Source organism: Colias croceus, chromosome 21 (assembly GCF_905220415.1).
Source record: "Colias croceus chromosome 21, ilColCroc2.1".
NCBI classification, from domain to species: Eukaryota; Metazoa; Arthropoda; class Insecta; order Lepidoptera; family Pieridae; genus Colias; species Colias croceus.
In genome coordinates this window covers 1,115,858-1,133,305 of record NC_059557.1, presented here as the reverse complement: position 1 = coordinate 1,133,305, position 17,448 = coordinate 1,115,858, and the positions used below count along the sequence as shown (strand labels likewise).

The 17,448-nt window shown below is 36.1% G+C and overlaps 2 protein-coding genes across 2 annotated transcripts in view; one reads left to right on the top strand and one right to left on the bottom strand.

Annotated features, from left to right (window-relative positions):
- Nucleotides 1-1,312: 1,312 nt before the first annotated feature.
- On the bottom strand, nucleotides 1,313-2,301 carry LOC123701529. Its single transcript, XM_045649032.1, has 2 exons — nucleotides 2,040-2,301; nucleotides 1,313-1,680 (listed from the first exon to the last, which is right to left on the bottom strand). The coding sequence occupies exons 1-2, from the start codon at nucleotides 2,290-2,292 to the stop codon at nucleotides 1,313-1,315; spliced, it is 621 nt and encodes a 206-aa protein (XP_045504988.1). The 5' UTR covers nucleotides 2,293-2,301.
- Nucleotides 2,302-12,873: 10,572 nt separating this feature from the next.
- The window catches only part of LOC123701264 (venom acid phosphatase Acph-1-like), a 28,159-nt gene continuing 23,584 nt past the window's right edge, over nucleotides 12,874-17,448 (top strand). Inside the window, exon 1 of the mRNA XM_045648682.1 lies at nucleotides 12,874-12,956. Within this exon, the coding sequence (XP_045504638.1) occupies nucleotides 12,941-12,956 (16 nt within the window). The 5' untranslated portion in view covers nucleotides 12,874-12,940. The remainder of the gene's footprint in view (nucleotides 12,957-17,448) is intronic.

Here is a 17,448-nt window from a genome sequence, read left to right as displayed (position 1 = left end):
TTATTAAAGGATAATAATATAAAAATACAGCCTTTGCTACTCGGTATGTAAGTACATTACATAAACATAAACAGGTATAATAAATTGAAAATCAATTAACCAATGTGACGAGGGTTAAGGGTTAAATAAAACAAAAAAACAAACTCCACCACTAGATTTTTTATATTCTTATAAAAACGTAAATTTTTATTTTATATATTTACCATTTAACGCTTTGAACTAAAAATTTAAACATAAACTCAATACTTATAGTTAGATTAAAACATGAACTCTTATTTGAACCTAGCTTTTAAAGTTAAAAACAAAATGAGTTCAAACAATAAGACAGGATATTAAACCATTAGCGCTTTCAAGAGCTTTTGAGGAAAACAATTTCTTAGCTCCGGCCTCCTATTACACCGCAGCGTAACATACACTTATAATAGTTTAATTTTTATTGCAGTGCGGTAGATCGTGAAGGAAATTAATAATTTCTAAACTTTTGATCTGGCACAGTAAATAATGAATGGATTTGCGAATACATCTGATATAATATAATCATACGATAGTGAACTTCATACGAATATATTCATCTTCACACGAAGAATATGTTTCTTTTAATATTATTATCATTAAATTGACAATACTTATTAAAGGATAACCTATTGGTATTTTAATTACTCCTGATTTTAATGATTTTGGATTCGTCTTTGCTTTGCTTAGGATCATAAATTTTAAGAATTCCAAAAACAGGAGGCCGAGCGAACAGCCATACGATATGTAGGTATGCTAATAATACATTATTATTTGTAATCAATGTCTGTAGCAAACTATTTTTTTAATTTAAAACTAACAACAATCCTAACTGCTACTTTATTAATAATAGAATATTACATTAGTCTGTGTTCGTGCAACTTTGTTACACAACGTTGTTAATGATATTATTTCGAAACAATGTAAGGGACGCCATATTTTATTCCGAACTCGTTCCTTATTTCTTCCAACGACATATTCATATTTAAATTTATAGCGAAACTTAACTCCATCCATTGTAATAGTTTGTTAACTCAAAACTTTACCGTTTTATGTTCGTTCCTGGAATAAAGGAATGTGATTATGTCTTCTGTTGTATTTTGTTTTGTTGGTACTCAAAATTTGCCATTTATTAGGCGCCATCATAGAATATTTGGACTTTGCATTAAGGAAAGGATTCGCAAATGTCAATCTGATCTTTATACCTATCTACTTTTTAGTTTTTTTAAGCTATTGCATAGCTTCTATCGCGGGCCTTGAGCGCGGGGACCGAATCGAGAAATTCCGTAACGAAAAAACCTCACGCTCCCGCGCGCGTAGTTATCGTTGTAGGCATCGTTCGACACTGATCTTTCATAAAACTACAATCAAAAAAGGCCACTCCATTCCTATGAGTAACTACATCTGTAGAATTACAAGCAAATGGCACAACACATCCCCTTGGAGGATTATCCCCAAATATGGTACAGATTTTCTTCAAATACCAACTGTCTTCTACAGCGAAAACTGTGTTCTTGTATCCGACTTCTATTATGGGACTTGCGTCGATGTTCAGTTGTTGGTATTTGGAAGATGCGTGACTTGCGTATGAACCCTTGGTCATGACGCAATGACTGTATTTGTGAGGGTCTATCCCGGCTGCACATAAGCATGTGGTGCTGTCGGTACCTGTGGATCGAAGTATGCATTTTAGAAAAAAAATTACTAAGTCCTTAAATATAGCCTGGTTTGTGACTGCTTAGAGATTTCGGAAGGAACCTGAGTAAGATTCAAGAGAAGTATTAGCTTCGATACATTTTCCTTTTGTCCAATTACACAAAATATATTATATAGAATTCAACAATATTTTATTGCCTATTGATGAAAAGTTCCTCCAAGAGGATATTTCTCTTCTGTTTCACTGATCAATTGTACATACACTACAAAAACAAGTTTAGAAATGCATCCCAATATTTCGTATCTCTTAATGTCGATGATGATGATCATGCTGATAAAAATTATAATATCAATAAAGAAATTGAACAAACCTTCGGCTTCACACTTCAAATACTGCGCCTGTAAAAACGTGTTCAATTTCATCTGTTCCAAAGCGCACATTTGAGGTATGGAGTATCTTCCACTGCCCAGAAGGAAGTAATCTACGCTGATATCCCCACCTATATTATCAACCAACCATGGGAAGGTCCTGGTGAAGAAGTCCACGTCATTATAGACATCACCGTACAGGGAAATAACGTATAAACTCCGGACGACTGGTAATAGTAAAATTAATATGAACATGTTGGTGCTTACGTGTTCACTGTTCATTGATAAACCATTATGTTTGATTATATAGGAATGGATTATTAGGTCGTGTGCAGAAGGATGATATTAAGCTTTTCCCAATATGAAGATAATTATGGTATGTATAGGAAAATAGATATTATTGAAGTAGGTACATGAATATTTTAGGGTGTATTACTACGTTACTACTTCGCAAAAGGATGATCGGATCTGCATGAAACTTAGTACAAAGATTTTTATGACAGTACTGTGCAGGAAAAGCCGCGACCTTAACTAGTTTATTAGTTCTCAAAAAAAAAGCTAATCCTGTTTCATTGCTCTCACGTTCCAGAGAAATTAGGCACAGGGGTAACAGGGACTCTAAAAGTTTATGAATAGTTTTGTGTATTGTGTTTAGTCATTTTTGAAAATGAAATTTAAAATTTTAGTCAGTCAGATACTGCTTTTCATGTAAAAATGTAGATAGATAATACAGTTATTTTTAAAATATTTGTATCGACCGCGACGTAGTATTTACGTTAAAAGAATGCTATGTATTATACACGTGTTTAAACTTATAAATTTTATTTCTATTACGCAAGTAACTAACTTTATTATCTACTTCTCCCGAATAAAGTCTTTGTTGTAAATTACAATTATGTCCTTGTCTCGATTAATCTTGCTTATAATAATAGTTGATTCACCGAACTTTTTCTTTCTTCTTTGTTGGATTGTTCAATTGAGGTGAAACCTTGTTGTTATAGAAAACACCAAATTAAATACTTTATATTGTACATGAATACTTACCTATATTAATACTTTATATTTAAACTAATATTGTGAAATTAAGAGGAAATATATATTTTTTTTTTCTCTTACAATAAATATTTGTTCCAAAAATAGTTGGACCTATTTAAAAATTATTTTACAATCTCTCATCATTAGATAGTTTCCCTCATTATAACGTTTTGTTTCATAAAAAATAAATTGTTTATCCAGTCATTCATTATAAACGGCTTAATGCGATAGTTCAATGAACAGGTATCCCATAGGTTAAAGCGATAGTGTTGTTCGATAATCGATATTAATGCAAGGACATAGTCTCATGTAGATTTAATACAGTCTGCTGCAATGCACGCTCGTAAATAGCGAGATTGCCTTGCACGCTGATAGTGATGTGCTCAATTTTATCGATATCGATATTTTAATCGAATTGATTTGAAAGTACCCATATTAATGAATATGGAACTATACCTTTCAGTTTTATTTTAAATAGCTTTTATTGTTCTCGTTGATACAGCATTTTTAAGCTATTGCATAGCTTCTATCGCGGGCCTTGAGCGCGGGGACCAAATCGAGAAATTCCGTAACGAAATAACCTCACGATCCCCACTCCGACGGGCGGAGGTGTGGCTTGAAGGCATAGCATGCATTTAGCTTTACCGCGGCAGTCCCCGAGTGCCACACGTCGTTTTTTTTTACTTATAGCCTTCATTTGGTATTCTTAAGGATTTTTGGCATCTCTTTGACCAAACTATGAATCGAATGAGCCTACAATCAAGGATCAATTATTCTATTTTCTTACCCATACAACAATATTGTTAATCCACCGTGGGGTGCCGGTTTAAGAATAGCACTCCCCCATCTCCTCCCGTGGGTGTCGTAAGAGGCGACTAAGGGATACCTAATACCGGAACGGGCAGCAGCGTTCCGTGACTTACATGCACATCTACTGCGCTCGCCAACCCGCCTGCCAAGCGTGGCGAGTATTGGCATTAAATCCCCTCATGAATTGTACACCTTTAACCAGGCCCCTAGTACCCGGCAGCCCCGCTATTCCTGGCTACGGTAGCGGCTACGGTAACGGCGGGGCAAGGGGTGCTAAGAATCACCGGATGCGATCCGGCTACCACTCCCGACGACCCCTGGCCCTGGTAACATACAATGCACGCACATTGAGGACGGATGAAAAGATTGTTGAGCTGGAAGAAGAATTGAGCAAATTACGCTGGGATGTCATAGGGTTATCTGAAGTCCGAAGAGAGGGGGAGGACACGGTAACGTTGACGTCCGGTAATTTGTTCTTCTACCGGGAGGGCGACCAACAGTCCCAAGGTGGAATCGGGTTTATCGTCCACAAATCTCTCGTCAACAACATCGTAAGCATTGAGAGTGTGTCGAGCAGGGTAGCGTGCCTTATACTCAGAATATCTCAAAGATATTCGCTGAAGGTCATACAGGTTTACGCACCGACCTCGGCTCACTCCGATGAAGAAGTGGAGGTTATGTATGAGGACATAAGTAGGGCCATACATACCTCGAAAACACACTTCAATGTTGTGATGGGAGATTTCAACGCAAAGTTGGGCAAGAGAGGCGATGATGAGTTGAGAGTGGGGCAATTTGGATTTGGACACCGCAATCCGAGGGGCCAGAGACTAGCAGACTTTCTGGAGAAGGAGGGTCTTTTTATGATGAATTCCTTCTTCCAGAAACCGACCCACAGGAAGTGGACGTGGCTCAGCCCCGACGGCAAAACGAAAAATGAGATAGACTTCATTATGACCACGAAAAGACAAATATTCAAAGATGTCTCCGTGATCCACAGGGTGAAAACCGGAAGCGATCACCGAATGGTACGAGGCATCTTGAATATCGATGTCAAACGTGAGAGATCTCGTCTGATGAAGTCTACGCTCCGTCCTTGCCATGAACAAATCCAAAACCCCGAAAGCTTTCAACTGGAACTGCAAAATCGCTTCGATTGCCTCGACAGTAGCGTTTCAGTGGACGATCTAAATAACAGGCTGGTAGAAACTATCCGCGCGGTTGGGTCCCACTTTAAAACCCGTAAAGTAAACCCGCAAAAACTCTCAGACCACACTCTGAAACTTATGGCAGACCGGCGCTCTATGCCACTGCGCACATCTGAAGATGCTAAGTCATATAGGCAGCTCAATAGACTGATATCTAAATCTCTGCGACACGACATTCGCTCCTTTAATGCTTCAAGCATTGAGGAAGCGACTAAGCGAAACCAAGGCTCGAAAGTGTTTGCAAGAGATATGTCTATTGGGCAGAGCCGGCTGACGAAGCTGAAGACAGACCGTGGCGTAGTAGTGTCGGCCAAGTCAGAGGTATTAGGAGAGGTCGAGAGGTTCTACCGGCAGCTTTACACCTCAGTTGCCAAGCCTGTTAATAGTCCGGCTAAAGACCCAAGAGCCCGACTAACCCGACATTTCACCGAGGATATCCCGGACATCAGCCTGTACGAGATTAGGATAGCTCTGAAACAGCTTAAGAACAACAAGGCGCCGGGTGAGGATGGAATCACCTCTGAGCTTCTGAGAGCGGGTGGAAAACCAATCCTCTGCGGCAAATTATCCAGAGGCTATTCAATTCCGCCTTGCTCGAGGGCACAACGCCTGAAGCATGGAGCAGGAGTGTGGTTGTTCTATTCTTCAAAAAGGGAGATAAGACCCTATTGAAGAACTACAGACCGATATCACTCTTGAGTCATGTTTATAAGCTGTTTTCAAGGGTTATCACGAATCGTCTCGAACGCAGGTTAGATGACTTCCAGCCTCCCGAACAAGCCGGTTTCCGTAAAGGCTTTAGCACCATAGACCACATCCACACGCTGCGGCAAATTATACAGAAAACCGAAGAGTATAATTTGCCACTATGCTTAGCGTTCGTGGACTATGAAAAAGCCTTCGATTCGATCGAGACCTGGGCCGTGTTGAGGTCTCTCCAGCGGTGCCGTATTGACTATCGGTACATCGAAGTATTGAGAAGCTTGTACGAAAACGCCACCATGTCAGTCCGAGTACAAGATCAGTGTACAAAGGCAATCCCATTGCAGCGCGGTGTTAGACAAGGCGACGTGATCTCGCCCAAACTTTTTACCGCTGCTTTGGAAGATGCCTTCAAACTGTTGGAATGGAAAGGACTTGGCATCAATATTAATGGCGAGTACATCTCTCATCTTCGATTTGCCGACGACATCGTAGTCATGGCAGAATCCCTGGAAGACCTTAATACAATGCTCGATGACCTCTACAGAGTTTCACAACAAGTGGGCCTTAGCATGAACATGGACAAGACGAAAATCATGTCAAATGTCCATGTTGTGCCCACTCCGGTCTCTGTTGGAAACTCTATTCTCGAAGTTGTTGACGAATATGTCTACCTCGGACAAACCGTCCAATTAGGCAGGTCCAACTTCGGGAAAGAGGTCAATCGTCGAATCCGACTCGGATGGGCAGCGTTCGGGAAGTTACATAACATCTTTTCGTCCAAAATCCCTCAGTGCCTGAAGACAAAAGTCTTCGAGCAATGTGTGTTGCCGGTGATGACATACGGTACAGAAACGTGGTCTCTAACCCTGGGCCTTGTGCACAAACTCAGCGTCGCTCAACGTGCTATGGAAAGGGCTATGCTCGGAGTTTCCCTACGAGATCGAATCAGAAATGAGGAGATCCGTAGGAGAACCGGTGTCACCGACATAGCTCGCCGGATTAGCACGCTGAAGTGGCAATGGGCTGGGCACATAGCCCGCAGAACCGATGGCCGTTGGGGCAGAAAGGTTCTCGAATGGAGACCACGTACTGGACGACGAAGCGTGGGACGACCACCCACAAGATGGACAGACGACCTGGTCCGAGTGGCAGGGAGCCGCTGGATGCAGGCCGCCGGTGACCGGTCGTGGTGGAAAACCCTGAGGGAGGCCTTTGTCCAGCAGTGGACGTCCCACGGCTGAAACGACGACGACGACGACAACAATATTGGGCCCCAAGTAAGCGCGACGGGATAAAGATAATTGGAGGATAAAACAACAGCGACAGGATAGAACAAGATTCTAAATGAAATAAGAAAACAGGAAGGTCATATGGTGTCATCAATGAAATGGAAACCTAAATTGAAACCAAAGTTAAATTTAGAAAACATACAAGATCTTTTATCGATGAATATATTTATCGATAGACACATAACATCACTAGACGAATCTCAGGGAATCCGTCTTAGTAATGCTTGCTATATTGAAGGAAAATATATTACTGTAACCCCGTTACTGTTATGTCACTTATGAGCTTGAATGGGGAAGAATGGGCTGAACCACACTCTTAGGGTTCTTTATTTCTAGAACTTTCTAGAATGTGTGTTTGGAAATAACTATGTACCATAATATTATGATAGATAGATGAAACAAATCTTTGGAGTTTTAAGGAATTTTTATATTTTAATTTCCAATAATAATCGATCCTCTCAGTCATACATGTAGCCAAAATAATAACAACACAAGACAACACTTTTCTTATTCATTTTTAAACGCTTTAGAAGTAGATATCTATACATATAATAAATCTGTAGAAGGGTCAATTCTGTACATTGAAAATATTGAAAAAATAAATACCAGGGGGTGTTACTGGATCAATACCAAACCCAAATATGTGTTTAAAAAATTTTTTGTCTGTCTGTCTGTCTGTCTGTAGGCATCACGTGAAAACTAATGGTTCGATTTCGATGAAACTTGGTATAATTATACCTTATTATCCTGGGCGTGACTAAGAGCAGTGGTGGCTCAGTGGTGAGACCTCGGACTTCGAATCGATAAGTCCGGGGTTCGAGACCAGGCGAGCGCGCAGGAAATAAATTGATTTTTCAATTTATCTGCGCATGTTGTAACATCACCACTGCTCGAACGGTGAAGGAAAACATCGTGAGGAAACCGACATGTCGAAGAATTAAAAAGTTCGACGACATGCGTCATCCGCCAACACGCACTTGGCCAGCGTGGTGGATTATGGCCTGTACCCTAATAGGAGGCCCGTGTCCCAGCAGTGGGAACGTATATGGGCTGATGATGATGATGATGATGATGATCCTGGGCGTAAAATAGGATACTTTTTATCCTGAAAAAATACGTAGAAAAAAATTAATCTTAATTTTTCAGTTTTATCCATAGACGTTGTTCTGTAGAACCGCGAACACACGTGGCGTATTAATACAGGCCTAGCCGTATTTGGGTCCAATAGATATTTATAAGATATCATTGTCAGAGTTACTCAAAATGGAGAAATAAGCCATCCACGCGAAGACCGACATCCGCGCGGACGGAGTCGCGGGCGGAAGCTAGTAGACAAATAATTTTAATGATGGTAAATCTTATACGATCGAAATTAATGATGAATAAAAAGAAACATAATTTTCCCGAAGTACCTACAACGTGTGAAAACGGCAAATGAAAGATTTATTACAAATAAAATGTTGCTCAAATCAGCACAACCACACAGCCATGCCAGTGTGCCGTAATTCTGAATATCAAACTCCAAAAAATAATTAAGTAAATTGGCCCCTTATAAACCCATAAAATATAATAACATTATTAACCTGTCAGTGCCTACTCTGAACTTCGTCTACCAAAAAGTCCTTTAAAACCCAGCGTTCAAACAATATCTAGTAAAAATCCCTTATTATACCACTTCAAGAAACTAATTTGCGACATACCACAGCGAGTCTCGCTTAAGGGAAAAAAGTAATCAAACTTTTCCGAACAAATCGACGATTCTAACAACAATTCGGCATCGGTACAAATAGTGTAACTTTGTAGGCCTCCGAATTATATTTACTCTTGAATCTGGTTTACACGATGCGATATAATATCGTATCGGTTGTATGATTATATATATATGTCGTGGTCATATCGTAGATTTGATCATTTCATGATATGAGTGGCCATTTCACGAAATGGTCGCATATCGTGAAATGGCCAATTTAGTTTGGCCACATCATGATGTGGTTTGGGCAGATCAATGATAAGAAATCGTTTCACGATATGGCCAATTAACGCACGGTTTTTTCATGAAATGATCAAAATTATTTGATCATATCGTAAAATAGTTACATTAATCGTTGGTAGAGGCGCTGCAAACTCTGTGTTTATGTGATAAGATGGCGGCCGCTGGCGAAAATTAAATTATTCGCAGTTAAAAACGTTTAATAACAATATTATGAAGAAAGTCATAGCAAAGAATTTACGACGAAGAGGTACGAGTACTATGGAAAATGTGGATATCTTATATTATGTATTTAAGAAAAAATGCGACTTAAATAAAATAATTTAAGAAACTACTACTACATATATTATTATAATTGTTTGTTTTTTAAAAAGCCATCCGCTTCTGGCACTCGCCGGCCGCTACCGCGGCACGCTCGCTTTGCTCGCTCGGCTCGTGCGTTGTTTATCAAAGCCTAACCTAACCTAACCTTACTGTTTTCTATTGCAAAAACGATTCGCTTTTGGCATTCATCGGCCGCTGCCGCGGCACTAACTTAAATGACATTAAACTAGTTTTTAGAATATATTCTGAAATTTTTTAATATTTTATGGACTATTTATATTTTATACGATCTGGCCAAATGTGGATGACCAAATCGTGAAACGTTGACGATTTAACGATCTGATCAAACTATGTTGGCCATTTCACGATATGCGACCATTTCGTGAAATGGCCACTCATATCATGAAATGATCAAATCTACGATATGGCCACGACATATATACCTCTATTTTATTTGAGAACTTTGTCGTTTTCGAATAGGAGTACTTACCTATGGAAAAATGTTAATTCGTCGAGAATAAAACTAAGTGTTATAATTTATTATGTACATACAATATAGCTGATAGTGTTATAGTATGACTACAGTTAATTTTTAAATTTAACTAGCGGTCCGCCCCGGCTTCGCCCGTGGTACATGTTTACGTTTTCTCTACATAAGAACCATCCTCGTACTTCAAGGAATATAATAAAAAAAGAATTATCGAAATCGGTTCAGCCGTTCTCGAGTTATGGAATTACAACGAAAAGTGGCATTGATTTTTATATATTAGATATAATTACTAGACATGCATTAAAATTTTGTAATGAACATAGACTATTTTTATAATGAGGTGGTATCCATTTTCGGTAAAACTGAGTAGTTCTGTGGAGAATTCACACAAAATTAAACGAATACAATTTATAGTATTCATTCAATTTTCTGTACAAGAAATGTATCTCTTAAAGTACCTATTACACATGCAGTCGTGACGGATCCGTATCGTATCGTGTAAAATTGAATTACAGTTACTGTTGAAGTTAGCGAATAAAACACGAAATCGTTTCGTTTTTCATTATATTTAAAGTTGGAGTCCTCGATTTGTAGAAATACTTTGTTAACTTTGTTACTAGCATTGCAGATAAGAGACAAACTGAATATAAACAATATTTATTTTTTCTTATATGAAACTGAAGAACTGAGAACTGTATGTTTGTATATCGCACCCAATAATATATTAAAAAATTTGAAATTTATTTCACAAACATAAATCTAACTTCATTATTTTTAATTCACGTTGTTATTTTTACCAAAACTCCGAAAAAATGAATAGAAAATAATCATGACATACCAATTCATAAAGCTAAAATGTTTCGATTTGTAAAACCACACTGACAATATTTGATCAGATTCACCCATACTAATAAAATAGGTTAGTGTGTAAAACATGATTCTATATCCTCTATTTCTTGAAAATTGTGTAACTGAAAATAGCAGCCTGTGTTTGATCAGGTAACACATGTTATTTTATAATGTTTACATGTTATTATATAAACTACTATAATATTATAATCCACAAACAATGCTGGCAAAGGCATTCCCCAAGTTTGCAGCTACAATGTAAACGTGCACACATCTTAGTTCATCTCTAATAGTAGCGTCAGCAAATAAAGTTTCACGCAAATTTGAACTTAATTCCCCTGAGATTGAGCTCAAACTTGTGCTGACGGTACGTTTGTGTAACAAGTTTATAATTATATAGGTATTTAGTATTTACTATCTATGTGTTAGTGGCAATGGTAAAGTATCTTACTAATATTATAAATGCGAAAGTTTATGAGGATGGATGTATGTGTATGAATGTTTTTTACTCTTTCACGCAAATACTACTGAACCGATTACAATGAAGCGCACACATAAAGGGTAACTTAGATTAACAGTTAACACATAGGATAGGTATTATCCCGGAAATCCCACGGGAACGGGAACTTAGCGGGTTTTTCTTTGAAAACACGGGCGAAGCTGTGGACGGAAAGCTAGTCTATTATACTTATTTATCGATTATCGGAAAATATTATACTTTTGGAAATGTAATGGAAAAGGAAACGCCCACGAAATTTGGCCGCCAATTACAACTATAAAATATATCAGTCTTGACTGTCGTCTTGAACGATAAGTCGATTTAATTGAGATTAAAAATATTTGTATTTCACACTTATACGGGAAAAATAAATTGTTTTCAGCGCCATCTAGCGAAACACTTGATAACTTCGTCGAAATCCACGTTGTAAATGTGTAACTTGACGTTTGGGTGTAAGTAGTTGATTTTATAATAAAATGTACAAATGTATGTTATATTATTTCTTAATAACATAATTTTGAAGATTTAAAGTAAGTTAGTATCAAATACAAGCGTCTCAAACAAAACGAAAATAAAATCTTTATTTTAAAATTTATTACAGCGCCATCTATATAAATTTGCTGACACTATTAACATGCCTTCATATTCAGGAACAAAGTTCATAGTGCAACATACACAATTTTGCGGATTTTAAGAGAAACTAAAATCGATTTTTGTAAAATACCTAACTTACCCTATTCATAGAAAAGACCAAGGAAAAGACGCATTAAATAGATATGTAAGTAAAATAAAAAAAACTGTGTTTGAATTTATATTTTTCTAATTCACCGACATAGAAATTATACGATTTTAAATATATGAGGATAATCCAAAAATCAACTTTAATTATTCATTTACATATTATTAAATATGTTCCAAAACTAGTTTTAAATAAATTTTGACTATTTGTCAAGGTTCTAAGTACCTATCTAGTTCAAAATTATATAATCGACTTCACGTGACTGCACTCTATTGGAATCTCACGAATATTATAAAGCTGAAGAGTTTGTTTGTTTCAACAAGCAAATCTCTGGAAACACTAGCACAGAATTTAGGTATAATAGTACTGGTACTAGTTCTAATTGAAACATTATTTTTGTATAGTATACGCAATTTCTCGAGGAAGAGCTCACTAACTAGGTACATAGTATAAAAAAGTTGCTTCTGTCTGTCCGTCTTTCCCTATGTATAAGTATGTGTGTAGTTAAGGTTTTTGAAACTCTTATTACATTTTTATGCGGTTTTTATTAGATAGAATAGTTCAAGAGGAAATCAGCTCCGAACGATATTATTTAAGTACTTAGTAAGGTATTATTAAATAGAGTTCCAAAATGAACTGAAAAACAGGCAACAATAAGATTTAATTACATTGCCGACTCTTGAAACATACAAAGTTTCAATTAAATCTCAATCTATCCCTAAAATTGGTCAAAATCTACTCCAGGAGTCAGTTACATACAAACTTACAGGTGAAGCTAATAATATAATAATATGAGCTAATGTAAAAGTAGCAAATATGAAAAAAAAATTAAGAGCATACAAATGCTTGATCCATTTAGATTATATAATATATTCTTGTATCGTGACTGGCACAGTTGTGTCGATATCACCGAAGCGCGCGCGCAGCCTGCGCGCTCCAAAGTTTAATAGTTTTTATATTCTTTTATGGAAACCATTTACAGTAAGTCTTTTTTTTTTATTTTTTTATCCTTGACGAGTTTGTAGAGTCCAATCTCGAGGCGGCAAATCGATATTTTTTTTTGTAACAAAATATGTGGTATAGTTTTGCTTTTCGAAATATTTAATTGTGTTTAATGGATTTAACATTGAAATGTAATATTATAATTAATAATACAACAATAATACTGTTTTACAAGGAAACAATTCAATTTTTTCACGCCGGTTATTAAGGCATTAATCCACTTTAATATTATATGTGCTGCATGCAGATATTTCAGTTATAAAAATAATTCTATCAATACCGTTAATTATTTTTTTTATAATCAATGGTATATCCTACATATATGCAAACTTTAAAATTTAAAGTTGACTTGCTTTCTGCCCGCGACTTCCACGTAAGTATAGTAAGTATTTTCGCAATTGCCCCCCTTAAATTATTTTTCTGTTTTACAAATTTATCTATCTTTAGATCTAAAACTTACGCCCTCATTTTTTATAGTAGAATATATTAAAAATAACTAAACTATGATACACAATCACCATTTAATATTAATTTGTGTATAAAAAAAACGTTACTATAATAAACGATAGCATTCAACTTTCAATTAACATCCTATATAAATCAGTCAAAACAATTTCTCATGAATTCTATTTATAAACAAAGAGTTGATTTAATATTTTTCTTGTTATTTTGTTTATAAACACGGGAATGGCGATCGATTCAATTTTATAAACTTTTTATTAAATAACTGGTTTTATTTTTTAACTTTGTATTAGATAGGTACTATTAAATTGTCGTTATTGATGTTATAATTGCGTCCATTTTAAGTAATTTAAAGTTAATTAAATATATATTACTGTTTGACAATAGACGCTATCATTAAGTGGTGGTTATATAATTTTATTTATATTATTTAGAAGACAAACCAAAAAAAAAATCTGTCGAATTAAGAACCTACTTTTTTGGAGTCAGTTGTAAAGTACGAAAATTTACCGTTCAAGGGCGCCATTTTTAAATTCGTATGACGTCATATACCCTATATGTAGAGAACTATCAAAGCTATTCTAATGATACCTCATTCAACAAATTATGATAAGTTGTTTAAAAGATATGCTTGAACATACCTACATACATTTAAAGTAATAACTAGACATCGGATTATATGCATTTGCATATTTGCATATGCAAATGCATAAAACTCTCTAATTACGGCGTTAGTGCATATTTTAGCCTTTTTCCCCAATCGTGCATATTTCGTGCATAAATCGTTAAGTAGCGGGAGTTTTGATTGGTCGACTAACCTTTATTTTATTAGCCAATCAGAACGCTCAGCGAGTAAACAAACCCTATTTTGGCATGGTAAAATGGCAAAAAATTACAAAATGGGCTCCATTTTAAGTAAATTTTGAGCCATTCAAGATAGGGCTAGATTACCCTTTTGGGGCTAAAAACGTAAAACACGGGTTGAATTCCAAAAAAGGGCTAGATTTAGCCCGGAAAGGGTTAAGGTGGCAACACTGGGCTCGCGGGTGACAAACGTCACAAATTTGCGCTCGAAAATTTGGTAAAAATGCTTGATTGTATATTGGCACAAAAACTATACTCAATTTCAAGAAAATTTCAATGTTTTTGTAAAATCTTTGATTTAAATACATAAAAATAATAAAGGTTTTTTTGATTTATATGTGCATATTTTAGGCATATCAGTCGTTTTTAGTGCATATTTCGGCCTTTTTTAGTGCATATTTGCATGCATATTTTGGCATTTTGTTAGTGCATATAATCCGATGTCTAGTAATAACCATCTATCTTCTTGTATTTCACTGTACGAACTATTGAATCGTAAACAATGGACTATTGTTAATTATTTAAAATAATAATTTAAAAAATATATTCATGAGTTTTCAATCTATAGTGGTTTAAAGTTAACTCAAAAATGGAGCATTTTCGTAAATTTTCTAAAAAATCTTATAGAAAGTGTAAGAAATGTTATAGTATGCTATATATTCGTGATCTACTCAATAAGCTCTTTCATTTGATACCCCACACGGCATGTTTTGGAAATTTTAATTTTTTTTCTTTGTATGCCATATTTAATAACCAGGGTGGGGGGAGGGGGACCACAAAACTGGTTGGCAACATCTGTCTATAGGATGTCTGGGATCTATACAATATATTATATCAGAAGTCAGATTTAGGTCCGCTATTTTTGCAAACGAACATCTCCTTGGAGCCTGCTCTACCACTGCGCTATACAATACAAAATCATTGTTTTACATAATTATTCTACTCTCTTCTTTTTCTCGACTAATTAATTAACGCGGCGACGCTTGCGTATTCGATAATAAGTAAAATAATACAATCGCCTTTCAATGCTTTCAACAGACAAATTCTTCATCTTCATAAAATAAGTATAATATTTATTTATTTTTAAATTTTAATTATTTATTGTACAAAATATCAGAAACAATATTATGCAAAAAAAATAGTATTACAAAGCATAATTTGCACAAAAGGCGGCCTTATTGCTAAACAGCAATCTCTACCAGGCAACCTGGCGGATTATTTTATTTAGATTAGTTCTATTTTCAGTGATTCATTTTTATTCATTGTATTTGTTATATTAAATCCAGAACAACCATCACTACCCGTACATAAACCTAACTTCCAACCATCTTTTTGCCAATTAGAACATTTCTTACAATAATTATAAACAATTAAATACAAAAGGAAAAACAAAACAAAGATATACATTATTATAAATAAACTACGTCTTATTCAAGTTATCAATAATATGAAACACGTGACTTTCCCGTGATGATATCTTATCTTATGGCCAAGTGACCAAGTTTTAAAGATGGGTCAAAGGTAGATATTTTCTATATTATTACATCCGTAATAAATTAGCAATGTTGAGGACCTCGGACTTCAAATAAAACACAATCTTAAACATGTATATTTTACTAGCTGCGCTTCGTGGTTTCACCCGCGTGGCTCCGCTCCTGTTGGTCTAAGCGTAATGATATATAGCCTATAGCCTTCCTCGATAAATGGGCTATCCAACACCGAAATAATTTTTCAAATCGGACCAGTAGTTCCTGAGATTAGCGCGTTCAAACAAACAAACTCTTCAGCTTTATAATATTATACCCGGCGCGGCCTAAGATGATCCCTATGACAGTTCGTCTTAGTGATTGCTCGTATGATGGATCGTGTCGATACTTTACTATTTTATAGGCAAAGGCGTGGTTTGCATTCAGCCACCTCGGTAAACATGTTTTTACAAATATTATGTGTTCCGTTTGACGTCCGTAGTCCATTATGAGAGAGTACATCGCCTTTTTCCCCGTGAAGTCGCTAGATGGTGCTAGTTTTAAGCCCGTCACGTGGTACCGCCGCCAGCGCCGCGAGTGGTGGGGACAAAACTCACCACAGTTCCGGCAAGCCACCAGAAATATCCTCATTGTTGCGTCGTTTTTCAAACCGTACGCAAGTCGTTAGATTATATGTTATTTTAAAATACTGTATTTTAAAATACATATATTCATAATTTAAATTTAAATAAATTTAAGTAACAATTTTAAACGAACTTTCGAGATTGAAGTAGAAAGTTCAGTTTTTTATTTTTAAATAGTTTTATAGTTTTATAAAAAGTCCGTTACGTTTCATAGTGAAATGAATATTGAATAGTGTTACCTGCGTTATCGTTATTTCAAACGAAGAACGAAATTCGGATTTATATGAAGTATAAATCTGCAACCACGAGCGTGGCATCGCGACCATAGGTCTATAGCGCAGGCCAAGGGCCTACCGAATCGTGTCGAGCGTCTTAACAGTGCGCTTTCTACGTGTTTCCGAGCTGAGTTCTACTTGTTCGGGGTCCAGCGACGACGAGGAACCGCCGCAGCGTGTATGGCGCCGCCAGCGCGCGCTCAGCCGCTCGTGTGCAGGTTTGAGATATTGTCTCAACACGGTGAGTCACGTTATTAATACATTATACGTGATTTACGATGATTTCAATACAAATCTTTCAACGTGAATGGTTATTACTGGATGTTACACGTTAGATAATCCATTTTCACACATATCGGTTTTAAGATAGTATTAATTGCCGAAAGCAGATCCGAAACGTGTTTCGATCTTTTGATTTTATTCCTCCTTGAATCGTATTCGCTACGCGGACATTATAAATGTATGTGAATGTGCCTTCCTTTTCCGAATTGAGGGTAAATAAAAAAAAAAAAAAAAAAAAAAAACGATTTCTTAATATCGTTAGATTAGAAAATCCATCCGATACGAGTCGAATCAAGTAGAATGTAGTTGCCTATATCTTGTAAGCACAATAGAAATAGGTAAATTATTATTATCAATTTCTTACAATTATATTAATAATAATTTTTGCCTGACGTATTAAATTAGTCCGCGACTCTGTGCCTAATTACTGCTAAATTTAAATGCGATATCTATTCTCTATACAAATAAACTTAAGAAT